The following is a 17,150-nucleotide window of genomic DNA, read 5'->3' as shown; positions in this document are numbered from 1 at the left end:
TACAGCTGCAATATATACCTGGGGTGTCATTTGTACAAAAGGTACATCTGCAGATACTCTTTGATCACATTCTTGGGGCCTGCTTCAATCAACATTATGCCCAGGACCAGATTTCTGTGGTTAGATGAAAATTCAACCCAAGCTGAATGCCTGACGGCCCTCAAATTCATTCTTATCTCTGAAATTTTGAGAAAGTTCATGTAAAACAGAATTATTTACCATCCAGGAGAAAATATAATCACAGATGACAAACTACAAACACACAAAACAAGATTCAGTTTCCCCCAATTCATGCCCAAGAAACCAGACAAATAAGGTCTCAAATTTTGGATTGCTGCCAGTGTAGCGACAAAGTCTACAGGTTGAGTCACCTTAGCTTCCCTTTTATTTCATGAACAGTTCCAGAATCAATCGCGATACTGAAGCAAGTATATCATTCTATTTAAAAAATCATACTTGCTTTAATATCTCTATCAACAGAAGTCTTAAGACACTTTATTACATACCACTGTACACACTCCTCATCATCATTTGCCAAAAACCTTATTTTGATACCTGGAATCATTCAGGAAATAAAAGGGTTGTGACATGACTCACTTTGTATATTAATGCTTTCTCAAATCTTGGGAAAGAGGATATGGGTAGAGAGAAGCAGCTACTCACAAGTCCAAAGTTCTGGATCTTGTGGAAATACTTCGCAATCTGGGAAGAAACATGACAACAAACAACCACTTCACATATCTTCGACTTGCTAAGAAGCTCATGGACAAGGAACAACATTGTCACAAAATATCTGATGAGGTAAAGAAGCCAAATGCTAGAATACATTCCATCACCACCCTGTGACAGACTGGCAACACAGACTGCACCATGACTGTATGCCATGATAAGAAAAATTAAAATGTCTTTCTTCTGAGTCAAAGCATGTTGAAGTAGTAATAAGCAAAGAAGGATAGAAGAAACATGAAACTGCAACATACTACAATGCAAAAAAAGTATATGGTGGACATGGTTGATCAAATAACCTGTTAATGTAATACAAAGGTTGCATGTGGGAGATGGCAGGTGCATGTCTTACACAACTTACAGGACACAGTGGTTGGTTGGTTGGTTGGTTGGTTGAGGTTTAAGGGACCAAACAGCAAGGTCATCAGTCCCTTGTTTCAAATATGCACCATTCCGCTAATGGGCCAACTCAGTAAAGTCAGAACAATAAAACGGAAAAAGGGAAAAAACGTAAAAAGGCAGTCATGTTGTCATTGGTAAAAAACAAAATGAGGGAAGCCTGTAAGAGAACGAACCCAACACTATGCTGAAGCAGCATAGGCAAGACCACCTGTGACTTAAAAGGTACAACTGCTATAATGTAGAAAGTACGTATGGGAATAGAAAGACTAACCAAGCCTTTTTTTTAATAATAATAATAATAATAATAATAATAAGGTAAAAAACAGAGTAAAAGGGGAAGGAAAGAGGAATTCGGTCAGGGAGGTGAATCAGGAATCTCCAAACACTGCTTACAGTGGGAGACACCCAAACACTCACCGCCCTGCCCCAACACCAGAGAGAGATTAAAAACCTTAAAACTGAGAATAAAAACCACTTTCCCGGAGGAAACCGAGAACCAGAGAGACCATCCACGAATTGTCAGCCAACATCAAAGGTACAGTGGGGGGGAGCCTGTACTTAGCACGCAGATCCAAAACAAGGGGGCATTCAATCAAAATGTGGGCTACTGACTGGAAGGCTCCACAACCACATAGTGGGGGTGGCTCATCACGCAAAAGAAAACCATGGGTCAACCGAGTATGGCCAATGCAGAAACGACACAGTGTGGTCGAGTCCTTTCGGGAGATGCGAAAGGAAGAACGCCACGGGCCTGGTGTCACCTTAATTGCACAAAGTTTATGAGACAGGGGAGTAGCCTCCCAAGAATTGGCCCATGACTGTGCAAAGTGGGATTTGATGTGAAGCCGTAAATCCGCTGCAGGAGGGGCTACAGAAAACGGGGGGTAAGTAACTTCTCCCCCAGCCAAACGATCAGCGAGCTCATACCCGGGATACCCACATGGCCAGGGACTCAAAGGAAGTCAATAGAACAAGCAGCACGGTGAATATCAGCGAGATGGTCATGGATGGCAGAGACCAAGGGATGGCGCGAAAAACACCGGTCAACAGCAAGAAGGCCACTCATCGAGTCCGTGTATAACAGAACGCAGTTGTGTTGGGACTGTTTAATAAAGGTAAGGGCCTGGGAAATTGCCATCAATTCCGCAGTAAGCACCCCACATGTAGGTGGCAGCAGATGACTTTCCGTTCCAACAGAGGACGTGAAGGCATACCCAACACGATCAGCAGATTTAGAGCCATCAGAGTAAAAAACAACAGCATCCTGAAACTCCCATAAAATTTGGCGGAAAAAGGAACAGAACACCACTGGGGGGATGGAATCTTTCGGACCGCGGCGGAGATCCATCCGAAGTCAAGGCCGAGGAACTAACCAAGGAGGGGTGGAGGGGAGGGAGCGAGGAAGACAGGACAAAGAAGGAAGCTGAAAATCACAGCAAAGAGACGCAAGGCGCAGCCCAACTGGTAAACCCGCCCGAGGGCGGGAGTCGGGTGGGCGACGTCCATGGTCTGGGAACAGGATAGAATAGGAAGGATGAGTGGGAGAGGAACGGATAGTGAGTGCATAAGACACCAGAAGCTGGGACCGCCGAACAGAAAGGGGGAGGGATCCCAGCTTCAACCAGGAGACTATCAACAGGGCTAGCAGGGAAGGCACCGGTGGCCAAACGGATACCACGATGGTGGACTGGATCCAGCACGTACAGTGTGGAAGGAGCAGCTGAACCATAAACTTGACAACCATAGTCCAAGCGAGACAGAACTAGAGTGCAATAAAGACGGAGGAGGAGGGAACGGTCCGCACCTCAAGAGGAGTGGGCAAGGAAGCGAAGGACATTGAGTTTACGGAAACATCCTACCTTCAGGAGTCTGATATGGGGCAGCCAAGTGAGCTTGTTGTCGAAAAGAAGACCCAGGAAATGAAACTGTGTGACCACAGGCAATCGTTGTGCAGCGAGATAGAGCTCTGGATCAGGGTGGATCGTAGTACGGCGACAGAAGTGGACCACTCGCGATTTTAAAGGAGAGAACTGAAACCCGTGTGAGAGGGTCCATGCAGAGGCACGCCGTATAGCTACCTGGAGCTGCCGCTCTGCAGATGCCATCGAGGAGGAACTAACCCAAATGCAGAAATCATCCACATACAGGACAGGGGCGACCAAGGGACCGACAGAGGCTACAAGTCCATCGATAGCAATGAGGAAAAGAAGGACACTCGAGACAGAACCCTGTGGGATGCCCGTCTCCTGGGTCCGTGGAGAACTAAAAGCAGTACCAACTCGAACTCTGAATGACCGATGGATCAGGAACTGGCAGATAAAAATCGGGAGTGGGGCCCGAAGACCCCACTGATGAAGGGTAAGTAAGATGTGATGGCGCCAGGCCGTCTCATAGTCCTTGCGAAGGTCAAAAAACACTGCAACCAAATGGCGGCGCTGGGAAAAAGCCTGCCGAACTGCGGATTCCAAGCGAAGTAAATGATCGATTGAAGACCGTCCCTCTCTAAAGCCACACTGGTAAGGCGACAATAGATCCTGAGATTCGAGGACCCAATTGAGCCGACAGGCTACCATCCGTTCAAGTAACTTACAAACAACATTGGTCGAACTAATTGGCCGATAGCTGTCAACAGATAGGGGGTTCTTACCAGGCTTAAGGACAGGAATCACAATGCTATCCCTCCACTGAGAAGGGAAGTCACCCTGGAGCCAGATACGGTTAAACACCTGAAGAAGATGTTGTCGTTGTGGAGCACTGAGATGTTGAAGCAGTTGGTTATGAATGGAATCTGGGCCAGGGGCCGTATCATGAGAAGAAGATAGAGCAGAAAGAAATTCCCATTCAGTAAAAGGTTCGTTGTAAGATTCTGACTCACAAGGGGTGAAACATAAGGTGGAAGCTTCAGCCAGCTGTTTTTGATGAAGGAAAGCAGCTGGATAGGAGGCTGACACTGATGCCATTGCAAAATGGGTCGCAAGATGTTCTGCAAGAACTAATGGGTCCGTACAAATGCCATCTGGGAGGTGAAGGCCTGGGAGGGTGGACTGCCGATGGCAACCTTGGAGAGAACGAAGTGTAGCCCATACCCGTGACAGAGGGACAGTAGAACCAGGGGAAGAAACAAATCGTTCCCAACATATCCGCTTACCATGTTTGATTAAATAACGGGCTTTAGCACGGAGGCGTTTAAAGGTAGTAAGGCTGGCTACGGATGGGTGCCTCTTAAAGTGTTGCAAAGCTCGACGGCGATCACGGATGGCAATGGCAATGGCTGTACTCCACCACGGGACTTGCCGGCAACGAAATGGTCCAGATGAGCGCGGGACAGCAAGGCTAGCAGCGCGAACAATCGCATCAGACACGTCACGTAGGACGTCGTCAATACAACCCGACAAAGAGGGAGAAAACTCGACCTGTGCAGTGTATAGAGGCCAATCGGCGCGGTGGAAAGAGCAATGAGGTAACCTGTCCATCGGGGAGCGGGAAGGGAGCGTGATAATCAACGGGAAATGGTCACTATCACAAAGGTCGGCGTGTGGCGACCAGTGTAATGAAGGGAGGAGAGAGGGAGAAGAAAGAAAAAGATCAATGGCAGAAAAGGTACCATGACCGGCACTGAAATGAGTAGGGGAGCCATCATTAAGAAGGCACAGGTCGTGGTCTGCAATAAATTGGTCTATAAGAAGACCTCGTCTAGATGGAAAGACACTGCCCCACAAAGGATGATGAGCATTAAAATCCCAAAGGAGGAGGAAGGGAGGAGGAAGTTGCTGAAGAAGGGTGGTTAAGGCAGCAGGTGTAAGAGTCCTGTCAGGAGGGAGATAAAGATTGCAAACTGTGACTGCAGAGTCAAAGTGGACCCTGTACAAACGCCACCAGAAGCCCGCAAGGGTCCGACCCAATTTCGACAGAAAACACTGAACCCACGGAGGGTCGGTGAGTGAGCATCAGTAAAATGAGATTCCTGGAGAACCACACAAGCTGCAGAGTAGGACGAAAGAAGGGATTTCAATTCCGGAAGGTGACGATAGTATCCATTACAATTCTATTGGAGAACCACAGAATGATGGTTTAAATGAGGGCTGAACACACTAAATCCAGTCATACCGCTGGGTCCCCACCCGTCACCGACAAGGAGGGGGCGACATCCATGAACGACAGGTCAGAATCCGGTTGTGAAGTCGGGGAAGGGACCTCCGGTGACACCAGAGGCTCTTTGTCCCGGGACTTATGTTTCTTCTTCTTTTCAGGCTGAGATCGAGGAGGGCTGTGTGGCATAAAGGAGCCAGCTGCAGCAAGATCAGGAACAGAAAGAGACCGGGCGACCTGGGAGCCGACAGACCGCGGCTCTCGCGGTCGTCGCGCGGCAGCAGACCTTTGACCTGGAAAGTGCCGGGAAGGGGCATCCCGGGAGAGGTGCCCTTGACCGGCAGACGCCGAAGGAGTGGGACACTTCTCCGGCTGGGGAGGGGGAGCAGCGCCCATAGGAGAAGGTGTGGGAGCCGCAGGGGAGGGGGGGGAGGAGAGGGGTCCGGGATGGGGGTAAGGAAGGGGTGAAGATGTAACCAAGGCGTAACTAGATGTCATGGACACAGGGAGCAGTCGTGCATATTTCTTACGGGCCTCTGTGTAGGTTAAACGATCGAGGGACTTATACTCCTGTATCTTTTTTTCTTTCTTATATACTGGGCAATCTGGTGAACGTGGAGAATGACTACCATGACAATTTACACATACAGGAGGGGGAACACAGGGACTCCCCTCATGGAGTGGACGTCCACAGTCACCACAGAGAGGGGCCTGGGAACAGCGAGAAGACATGTGGCCAAAACGCAAGCACTTAAAACACCTCATAGGAGGTGGGATGTATGGGCTTCACATCACAGCGATAGACCATAATCTTAACTTTCTCAGGGAGGGTATCCCCTTCAAAGGCCAGGATAAAGGCACCAGTATCAATACGACTGTCTTTAGGACCCTTCTGAACACGCCGAACAAAGTGAACACCCCGCCGTCCGAGATTGTCCCGAAGTTCCTCATCAGTTTGAAGGATGAGGTCCCTGTGAAAAATCACACCTTGTACCATATTTAGAGACTGGTGAGGAGTAATGGACACAGGAATTGTGCCAAGATGGGTACAGGCACGAAGGGCAGCAGATTGGGCAGCTGAAGCAGTTTTTATCAGCAACAAACCCGACCGCATCTTGCTCAGGGAGTCCACTTCGCCAAACTTGTCTTCAATGTGTTCCACAAAGAATAAAGGTTTGAAACTGGTGAAAGTATCTCCATTAGTCCTGGTGCAAACTAGATAACGGGGGAAAGGTTTTGCCCCTAGACGACGGGCCTGACCCTCTTCCCAGGGGGTAGCCATGGAAGGGAAGGCCGAAGGGGCAAGAGAAGCAGCACTTGAGGAATCAGTTCCACGCAGAGAGACGGCCGGAAAAGAACGGCCAGAGTTTTGGACCCATATGCATTTCATCTGCATAGCGTCCGTCCTGATACCACCCACTCCGATCAGGGGTTCTCCTCACGGGCGCCACCCAGCCACAGCAAGGGCCGTCTGGCACGGCGGCCATTGCCGGGAGTTCCGATGCTCCAGGATGACGAGCAACCACTCCAAGGCATGCATGAGGAGGTCACAGCTCAGGTATCAGAAGTGTGATCCCTGTGTGTTCAGGGGGCTCAACCAAAAGGGTACATAGCGACCCCACCACACGGGCTGGCTACCATGCTGGCTATGCACCCTAGCATCAGACAACGACATGAAAGAAAAGGTGGAATGTACTACGAGGGCGCACGTCGGAGACACTAGGTAAGGTGCTCTTCCCCAAATGGCTCACACTATGGAGGAGAAATTTTGTAATGGAGGTCAAACCCAAGGGGGGGACCAAGGAATGCCAAAAGGGGGAGATGATTACACAAAAAAGCCGGAGTGTAAAACCAACAGAACCAGGAGGATAGCGGGGGCCAACGTAAGCAAGGACACCAATAGAGGGAGAGGAGAGGGCGAGGGGAAAGGAGCATGGAGGGGAAAGGAGGGGAAGGGAAAAGAAATGCAGCCCAGGAGAGAAAGAAGGCTGCAATGACTCGGGGCCCCGTGCTCGCCACGCACGTATCCACAAAAGAGTTGTGGACCCCCTGGGTGGGGGACAGGACACAGTGGCAAGAAGTGCATTGCTAATCTACAAAATAGCAACAAACAACAAAATGGGATGGAAGAAGTTCGTATGTCAGCTGGTGAATGAACTCAAGGTAACGAAAGAGCAACACGAAGAACAGACAAAAAAAGAGGACACAGGGCCAAAATCATCAAGACAGCAGAAGTAGTATCAAATCAGTCTCCGAAAAGGCAACAAGACCTGTGACAACTGCGTTAAGGTCCACAAAGCCATATACGAAAAAAAATGTGTGCATTTAACTGAAATCACCTGTGTTTAATACATCTAGTGGGTTCTTATGACTTGAATGAAAAGTACAACAAAGCCACGTGTAGAACACATGCAAGTATAATAGGGATTCCTAATGCTGTGTAATCCTGCTCTATGTCACTTTTCCACTGTGTGCGAGGTCGGCTCAATTGTCTTGTTGCTCGGAAGGTGCCTTCAATTGCCTTCTTAAGAAAATTCTGTTGGTTTCCATTCCAGCCACATGCCCAGCCCATTGCTGTCTCCTACTTTTTAATTTCTGGATGACAGTGGGTTGCTTTATGAAGTTCATCAGTTTAATTATCTTCAGAAGTACAAATATAATAAACATAAACAATGGATACAATGAGAGAATAGCCTCAGGATCAAGATGTCTGCATGCTCTAAGCAGCCCACTCAAAAGTTAAGCTTTGTCAGTCAGCACAAAGATGAAAATATATAACACCATCGCATGCCCAGTAGTACTGTATGGTTCAGAAAGCTGGATGCTTACCAAGAAGGAAAGAGAAAAACTGAATGTTTTCAAAAGAAAGTGATGAGAAAAATCTGGTGACCTGTGTTGGAGAATGACACCTGGAGGAGTTCAAAAGAACACTGAAATTTACCTACAAACAGTTAATATACGAAAATCTATAGTCTAGGAAATGTGTTAGCAAGAGCAAAGATAATTAGGTATGATATCTTTTTGTTGGGATAAGTTACATAAGTACAATGTACTATCAATTATAGACTGTAATTCAGGACTTGAAAACTGCAGATAATCTAATTCCATGGATAGCACACAAAGTACACAGTAATGTATTAGAGTTGTTCAAAAACAAAAATTAATTACAATGCTATAATTAAAATCACTTAACTTTATTCTATTTTATTCATAGTATTGTTTGTGAGATACAGTACTCACAAAGAACAGTGCAAGCCAATTTCACATTACACTACACTAATTTGAAACAAAATAGTCTTGAGTTTATTTCTGTCTCAGTGAGGTAGCTTGTCTTTTATACATCTCACTACATATTTTACTCAACACCAACTTGCCAGAAAGGTGAGTGCCTTCTTGCTGTTCCAGGTAGTCCTGTAATCCTTCGGCACATTTGAAGTGCTGATGCATGACTGATTAATGTTTCTGGAATTAGGGGAATGTAGTCATCTTCATCACTGTCATTCACCACCTCAGATTTTCTTCATACTCACTGAGCAATAGCACTGTCACTCAACATCGCATCACCTGGCTCAGTGCAGTTCACATCAAGCCATTCAGAAATAGTTTCTTTTCAACAGTTTGACAACCTCTGGAGGTCTTTTCAAAACTGCAGCTAACGCCGCTAATGAGTAGACTTCTTTATCATCAGAACCACTGATTTCATCAAGTTTAGGATTAATGTTTTTACATGACTTTGCCTTGGCTGATTGTTTTACTTTGCACCACAACTTCGACACATTAAATTGCATCTAGCACAATCAATTGTTTCCAAAACATTTGAAGATTGTTTGTTGCCCAATCAATAAGTCTTTATAGCAGATTACCTCTATAAATTTTCTTCATTGTAGCAATGATACCCTGATCCATTGGCTGAATTAAGGCCATCACATTGAGGTGTAAATGTTTTATAAATATCATCCCATCATTCAATTTAAGAAAAAGTGCATTCAGATGTGATGGTGCATTGTCCAGTAACAATACAGCCCTTGCAAGTAGACCCTTCAACATTCTTGCACCTGTGGTACAAAGCAATTATGGAACCATGTTTGAAATATTGTGTGGTCCATCCAGGCCCCTTTCTGGTGAAAACAGTGGACAGGTAAATTGCGAATTTCTTTTCCATTGAAACGGCTCATTTTTAGCTTTACCTATTATAAAAAGTTTCACTTTATGTAATCCTGTACCATTAACACTACACAATTACCGTTTCCTTACTGATTTATGACAAGCCACGCTATGATCTGCCTCAAAAGCTGAAGTCTCTGTTGGCAGACACTTCCAGAACAGTCCAGTTTCGTCCGCATTATATATTTACTCCAGTTCTATATTTTCTTGTGCAATAAACTCCTGGAAACCATTACAAAATTCTGAAGCAGCCTTATAATTTACAAGTAACTTTCCTCCTTGGATGGGAATCTCCTGAACCACAATACCGTTTAAATCTTGATAGCCAAACCGGAAGATACATTAAAATCTGCTTCAATCCTCATAGATTTGAAGAAATGCTGGGCCTGTTTGGTGTATATTGGGTCGCAAACTTGTGTGCCCTCCGCCTTTTTCTGGTGACACCATTTCAATATAGCTTTATCCAGTTGTTCATATGTAGGCATTTTCATAGCCTTCCACTTTGACATACTTTTAGAGGAGTCATTCTGCTAGCAAATTGAATTAGTTTGTTTTTGTTTTTTTCTGAATATCATGGAGTGTAGTTTCACCTACACTGTAACTCAGAGCGAGAGTCAGCGTATCAATATTGCCTTCAAGTTTGCATATTATTTCCAGTTCCTGCTGTATCAGCACAATAACACGTTTTTGCATTACAGAAACTGTTGGGTACTAACAGAAAACCATATTACTACAGTATCCACCGCAACAATACACTCCAGTGCTTACGGTGTTTAAGCAGCACATTGTTTACTTCACTTGTGTTGTAACTTGACATCATTGATCGGTAACCAGTCCTGGGTAAACAAAGAATTTCAGCAAAAAGCTTAAGCAGCCTTTCTTTTTTTTTAAATAGAAGGGGGAGGGGGGACGGCAAATGGGCATGCGGATAACCCACTCATATAAATCGAGAGTTTACTGTAACATACTAATTATCATGTTAAATAATTGTCATAATAACTTCCAAAACTTATGAGTCAAATATGAGAATGTTTTATGACACCTTTCCATTGTTTTCAGACTGTCAGAAACTCAGCCTTTCTCGTGTTACAGGAGGTAAGCAGTGTACGTGGTAATAATGTTAAGGAGAAAGTAAACTTCAGACAAAAGTATAGAGGACAAGTAAACTGAAACAACATTTAGTGTAAAAACTCGAACTGGCATGATTTCGTGTTTCCCTTAAGGAAAAATGAATTGTGGCATTTGTATTACTCTCAACTGATCTAGATAATAATAATAATAATAATAATAATAATAATAATAATAATAATAATAATAATAATAATAATACTATTACCAGGTATTACAAGGATATTAGATCTGTCTGATTACAAGAATATTACTCATCTGACTAGTGCCAAAGCAAAATCTTATCATCCATTCTTAACTATTATGGTGCTTATTGTAACTGAGCAGCACAATGTGTCATTTGTTGCCCAAAGAACAACTTCACAAGCCACAGTGAGGCACTAGGGATATAAAAGCTAACAGTCCTGCTCTTGCGCCCCATGGGGAATTATTAACAATACACCAATCTGTCTACTGCAGGCACCTCTGTAGTGCAGGTACTATATTAGTAAGTTGCATTAAATACACCCCCCCCCCCCCCCCCATGAACCATAGACCTTGCCTTGCCGTTGGTGGGGAGGCTTGCGTACCTCAATGATACAGATAGCCGTACCGTAGGTGCAACCACAACGGAGGAGTATCTGTTGAGAGGCCAGACAAACGTGTGGTTCCTGAAGAGGGGCAGCAGCCTTTTCAGTAGTTGCAGGAGCAACAGTCTGGATGATTGACTGATCTGGCCTTGTAACGCTAACCAAAATGGCCTTGCTGTTCTGGTACTGCGAACAGCTGAACAAGGGGAAACTACAGCCATAATTTTTCCCGAGGACATGCAGCTTTACTGTATGATTAAATGATGATGGCGTCCTCTTGGGTAAAATATCCCGGAGGTAAAATAGTCCCCCATTCGGATCTCCGGGCGGGTACTACTCAGGAGCACGTTGTTATCAGTTGAAAGAAAACTGGCGTTCTACTGGTCGGAGCATGGAATGTCAGATCCCTTAATGGGGCAGATAGGTTAAAGTAGATATAGTGGAAATTAGTGAAGTTCGGTGGCAGGAGGAACAAGACTTTTGGTCAGGTGAATACAGGATTATAAATACAAAATCAAATAGGGGTAATGAAGGAGTAGGTTTAATAATGAATAAAACAATAGCAGTGCGGGTAAGCTACTTCAAACAGCATAGTGAACGCATTATTGTGGCCAAGATAGATACGAAGCCCACGCCTACCACAGTAGTACAAGTTTATATGCCAACTAGCTCCGCAGATGACGAAAAGATTAATGAAATGTATGATGAGATGAAAGAAATTATTCAGATAGTGAAGGGGGACGAAAATTTAATGGCCATGGGTGAATGAAACTCGATAGTAGGAAAAGGAAGAGAAGGAAACATAGTAGGTAAATATGGAATGGGAGTAAGGAATGATAGAGGAAGCCGCCTGGTAGAATTTTGCGCAGAGCATAACTTAATCATAGCTAACACTTGGTTTAAGAATCATGAAAGAAGGTTGTATACATGGAAGATGCCTGGAGACACTGGAAGATTTCAGGTACATTATATAATAGCAAGACAGAGTTTTAGGAACCAGGTTTTAAATTGTAAGACATTTCAAGGGGCAGATGTGGACTCTGACCACAATCTATTGGTTATGAACTGTAGATTAAAACTGAAGAAACTGCAAAAAGGTGGGAATTTAAGGAGATGGACCTGGATACACTGAAAGAACCAGAGGTTGTATAGAGTTTCAGGGAGAGCATAAGGGAACAATTGACAGGAATGGGGGAAAGAAATACAGTAGAAGAAGAAGAATGGGTAGCTTTGAGGGATGAAATTGTGAAGCAGCAGAGGATCAAGTAGGTAAAAAGACGAGGGCTAGTAGAAACCTTTGGGTAACAGAAGACATATTGAATTTAATTGATGAAGGAGAAAATATAAAAATGCAGTAAATGAAGCAGGCAAAAAGGAATACAAACGTCTCAAAAATGAGATCGACAGGAAGTGCAAAATGGCTAAGCAGGGATGTCTAGAGGACAAATGTAAGGATGTAGAAGCTTATCTCACTAGGGGTAAGATAGAGACTGCCTATAGGAAAATTAAAGAGACCTTTGGAGAAAGGAGAACCACTTGCATGAATATCAAGAGCTCAGATGGAAACCCAGTTCTAAGCAAAGAAGGGAAAGCAGAAAGGTGGAAGGAATATATAGAGGATCTATACAAGGGCGATGTACTTGTGGACAGTATGATGGAAATGGAAGAGGATGTGGATGAAGATGAAACGGGAGATATGATATTGCGTGAAGAGTTTGACAGAGCACTGAAAGACCTGAGTCGAAACAAGGCCCCGAGAATAGACAACATTCCATTAGAACTACTGACAGCCTTGGGAGAGCCAGTCCTGACAAAACTCTACCATCTGGTGAGCAAGATGTATGAGACAGGCGAAATACCCTCAGACTTCAAGAAGAATATAATAATCCCAATCCCAAAGAAATCAGGTGTTGACAGATGTGAAAATTACTGAACCATCAGTTTAATAAGTCACAGCTGCAAAATACTAACGCGAATTCTTTACAGACAAATGGAAAAACTGATAGAAGCCGACCCCGGGGAAGATCAGTATGGATTCCGTAGAAATGTTGGAACACGCGAGGCAATACTGACCCTACGACTCATCTTAGAAGATAGATTAAGGAAAGGCAAACCTACGTTTCTAGCATTTGTAGACTTAGAGAAAGCTTTTGACAATGTTGACTGGAATATTCTCTTTCAAATTCTGAAGGTGGCAGGGGTAAAATACAGGGAGCGAAAGGCTATTTACAATTTGTACAAAAAGCAGATGGCAGTTATAAGACTCGAGGGGTATGAAAGGGAAGCAGTGGTTGGGAAGGGAGTGAGACAGGGTTGTAGCCTCTCCCCATTGTTATTCAATCTGTATATTGAGCAAGCAATAAAGGTAACAAAAGAAAAGTTTGGAGTAGATATTAAAATCCATGGAGAAGAAATAAAAACTTTGAGGTTCGCCGATGACATTGTGATTCTGTCAGAGACAGCAAACGACTTGGAAGAGCAGCTGAACGGAATGGACAGTGTCTTGAAAGGAGGGTATAAGATTAACATCAACAAAAGCAAAACGAGGATAATGGAATGTAGTCGAATTAAGTCGGGTGATGCTGTGGGAATTAGGTTAGGAAATGAGACACTTAAAGTAGTAAAGGAGTTTTGCTATTTGGGGAGCAAAATAACTGATGATGGTTGAAGTAGAGAGGATATAAAATGTTGCCTGGCAATGGCAAGGAAAGCGTTTCTGAAGAAGAAAAATTTGTTAACATCGAGTATAGATTTAAATGTCAGGAAGTCGTTTCTGAAAGTATTTGTATGGAGTGTAGCCATGTATGGAAGTGAAACGTGGACGATAAATAGTTTAGACAAGAAGAGAATATAAGCTTTCAAAATGTGGTGCTGAAGATTAGATGGGTAGATCACATAACTAATGAGGAGGTACTGAATAGAATTGGGGAGAAGAGGAGCTTGTGGTACAACTTGACTAGAAGAAGGGATCAGTTGGTAGGACATGTTCCGAGACATCGAGGGATCACCAATTAAGTATTGGAGGGCAACGTGGAGGGTAAAAATCATAGAGGGAGACCAAGAGATGAATACACTAAACAGATTCAGAAGGATGTAGGCTGCAGTAGGTACTGGGAGATGATGAGGCTTGCACAGGATAGAGTAGCATGGAGAGCTGCATCAAACCAGTCTAAGGACTGAAGACAACAACAACAACAACATTTAATACAGTTTGTCAGTTGCATCAGATGACGCTACAGTTTTGTTGGTTACATTCATGACACTCCTAGCTGACAAGTGCACTGTGCATGGGGACTGACATTTATTTTAGTCCCATTATCAACATAGAGTACCATTATGCAAGTACAGGTCTTCCAATTAAACCATCGTCAGTCACGCTTACTCAAGGCATTTATTTGGTATCTTTGCTGGTCATTACTGGTTAATTGTCTTCTAGCTGGCTTTAATCAAAAACGCAGGTCTACTTTACAAAACTTCGTAGTGAAGTTCACACAGAAGGGCTTGAAATTAACTACAAATTGCTGCTGCTAGTGCAAGCCTACTAACTGCATCTCTAAATAGAGAGTAATTTTTTTGTCTGATTTATATTTACTCATAAAAATAGTCATTAAACGTATGTTAACAATTTAAGGTTGAGGACGACGAGAGGGAGTTAGTAAAGAAAACAGGAAACACAAATCAGGAATCAAATACAAGTTTACAAACCTCTGTTCGGATCGATGAATAGCTTCAAACGCAGACCCAGAGAAATCATTTGTAATGAAAACTGTGTCACACGTTCCATCATTTAGGAACTCACTACCACTATCTGATTCCACAACAGGGATGCCAAATTTCTGGAAAAAAAATTTTAAAGATTATTACAACAGAATCTATTTAGCTAGTGATAGGCAAATAACATACAATGGGTTTCTAAAAACTATGTAATTATTTATTACACAAATGTTGCTAATTGCTTCTTTTAATGCAGTATGAATTCTCAATTACTGCTAAATACTATCACCACTGCTCTAGCAAGATCCTTTTTAAAAGATTGACAACTATAACTTGACTGAAATCAATGCTTTTCATTTACATGTATACTATTAAAGTAGTGATATGGCAAGCACATGTTCACATTTGCTCATCATTTCATAAATGAGCAACAAGGATGTGATACGGAACTACAGTTTGACAAAACATGGGGGACGGGAGTTGGTAGGGAGGGGTGGGGGAGATAGAGAGGAGGGGGGAGATAGAGAGGAGGGGGGAGATAGAGAGAGGGGGGAGATAGAGAGAGGGGGAAAAGATAGAGGGGGAAAGAGAGAGGGGGAAAGAGAGAGGGGGAAAGAGAGAGGGGAAGAGGGATGAAGGTGATTGGGGACGAGGGGCTGAGGGTGTGTGGTGGTGGGGGACAGAGGGGCGGAAGGGGTGGGGGAGAGGGTGGAGGGGGTGTGGGGAGGGGTGGAGGGGGTGTGTGGGGGTGGGGGAGGGGTGGAGGGGGTGTGGGGGTGGGGGGAGGGGCGGAGTGTGTGTGGGGGGGTGGGGAGAGGGGCGGAGGGGGTGTGTGGGGGTGGGGGGAGAGGGGCGGAGGGGGTGTGTGGGGGTGGTGGGAGAGGGGCGGAGGGGGTGTGTGGGGGTGGGGGGAGAGGGGCGGAGGGGGTGTGTGGGGGTGGGGGGAGAGGGGCGGAGGGGGTGTGTGGGGGTGGGGGCAGAGGGGCAGAGGGGGTGTGTGGGGGTGGGGAGAGAGGGGCAGAGTGAGTGTGTGGGGGTGGGGGGAGAGGGGCGGAGTGAGTGTGTGGGGGTGGGGGGAGAGGGGCGGAGTGAGTGTGTGGGGGTGGGGGGAGAGGGGCGGAGTGAGTGTGTGGGGGTGGGCGGAGAGGGGCGGAGTGAGCGTGTGGGGGTGGGCAGAGAGGGGCGGAGGGGTGTGTGGGGGTGGGGGAAGAGGGGCGGAGGGGGTGTGTGGGGGTGGGGGAAGAGGTGCGGAGGGGGTGTGTGGGGGTGGGGGAAGAGGGGCGGAGGGGGTGGGGGAGAGGGGCGGAGGGGTTGGGGGTAGAGGGGCGGAGGGGGTGGGGGTAGAGGTGCGGAGGGGGTGGGGGTAGGGGGGCGGAGGGGGTGGGGGTAGAGGGGCGGAGGGGGTGGGGGTAGAGGGGCGGAGGGGGTGGGGCTAGAGGGGCGGAGGGGGTGGGGCTAGAGGGGCGGAGGGGGTGGGGCTAGAGGGGCGGAGGGGGTGGGGCTAGAGGGGCGGAGGGGGTGGGGGTAGAGGGGCGGAGGGGGTGGGGGTAGAGGGGCGGAGGGGGTGGGGGTAGAGGGGCGGAGGGGGTGGGGGTAGAGGGGCGGAGGGGGTGGGGGTAGAGGGGCGGAGGGGGTGGGGGTAGAGGGGCGGAGGGGGTGGGGGTAGAGGGGCGGAGGGGGTGGGGGTAGAGGGGCGGAGGGGGTGGGAGTAGAGGGGCGGAGGGGGTGGGAGTAGAGGGGCGGAGGGGGTGGGAGTAGAGGGGCGGAGGGGGTGGGAGTAGAGGGGCGGAGGGGGTGGGAGTAGAGGGGCGGAGGGGGTGGGAGTAGAGGGGCGGAGGGGGTGGGAGTAGAGGGGCGGAGGGGGTGGGGGTGAGAGGGGCAGAGGTTGTGATGTGTGTGGGGGGAGAGGGGCAGAGGGTGTGGTGTGTGTGGGGGGGAGAGGGGCAGAGGGTGTGGTGTGTGTGTGGGGGAAGAGGGGCAGAGGGTGTGGTGTGTGTGTGGGGGGGAAAGGAGCAGAGGGTGTGGTGTGTGTGTGTGGGGGGGGGGGGGGAAGGAGCAGAGGGTGTGGTGTGTGTGGGCGGGGAGAGGGGCGGAGGGTGTGGTGTGTGAGGGGGGGGAGGGGCGGAGGGTGTGGTGTGTGTGTGTGTGGGGGGGGGGGAGAGGGGCAGAGGGTGTGGTGTGTGTGTGGGGGGAGAGGGGCAGAGGGTGTGGTGCGTGTGGGGGGGAGAGGATCAGAGGATGTGGTGCGTGTGGGGGGGAGAGGGGCGGAGGGTGTGGTGTGTGTGGGCGTGGAGAGGGGCGGAGGGTGTGGTGTGTGTGTGTGTGGGGGGGGGGGGGGCGCTGGGGAGAGGGGCGGAG

The 17,150-nt window shown here is 46.9% G+C and overlaps 1 protein-coding gene across 1 annotated transcript in view; it reads right to left on the bottom strand.

Moving 5' to 3' along the window:
* LOC124776274 (protein ECT2) overlaps positions 1-17,150 on the bottom strand; it is a 212,628-nt gene that overhangs the window by 160,853 nt on the left and 34,625 nt on the right. The window contains exon 3 of the mRNA XM_047251178.1: positions 14,784-14,914. Within this exon, the coding sequence (XP_047107134.1) occupies positions 14,784-14,914 (131 nt within the window). The remainder of the gene's footprint in view (positions 1-14,783; positions 14,915-17,150) is intronic.

This window comes from Schistocerca piceifrons, chromosome 2 (genome assembly GCF_021461385.2).
Source record: "Schistocerca piceifrons isolate TAMUIC-IGC-003096 chromosome 2, iqSchPice1.1, whole genome shotgun sequence".
Lineage (NCBI taxonomy): Eukaryota > Metazoa > Arthropoda > Insecta > Orthoptera > Acrididae > Schistocerca > Schistocerca piceifrons.
Note: the sequence above shows the minus strand (reverse complement) of the source record. Positions and strands in the feature narration are given on the sequence as shown.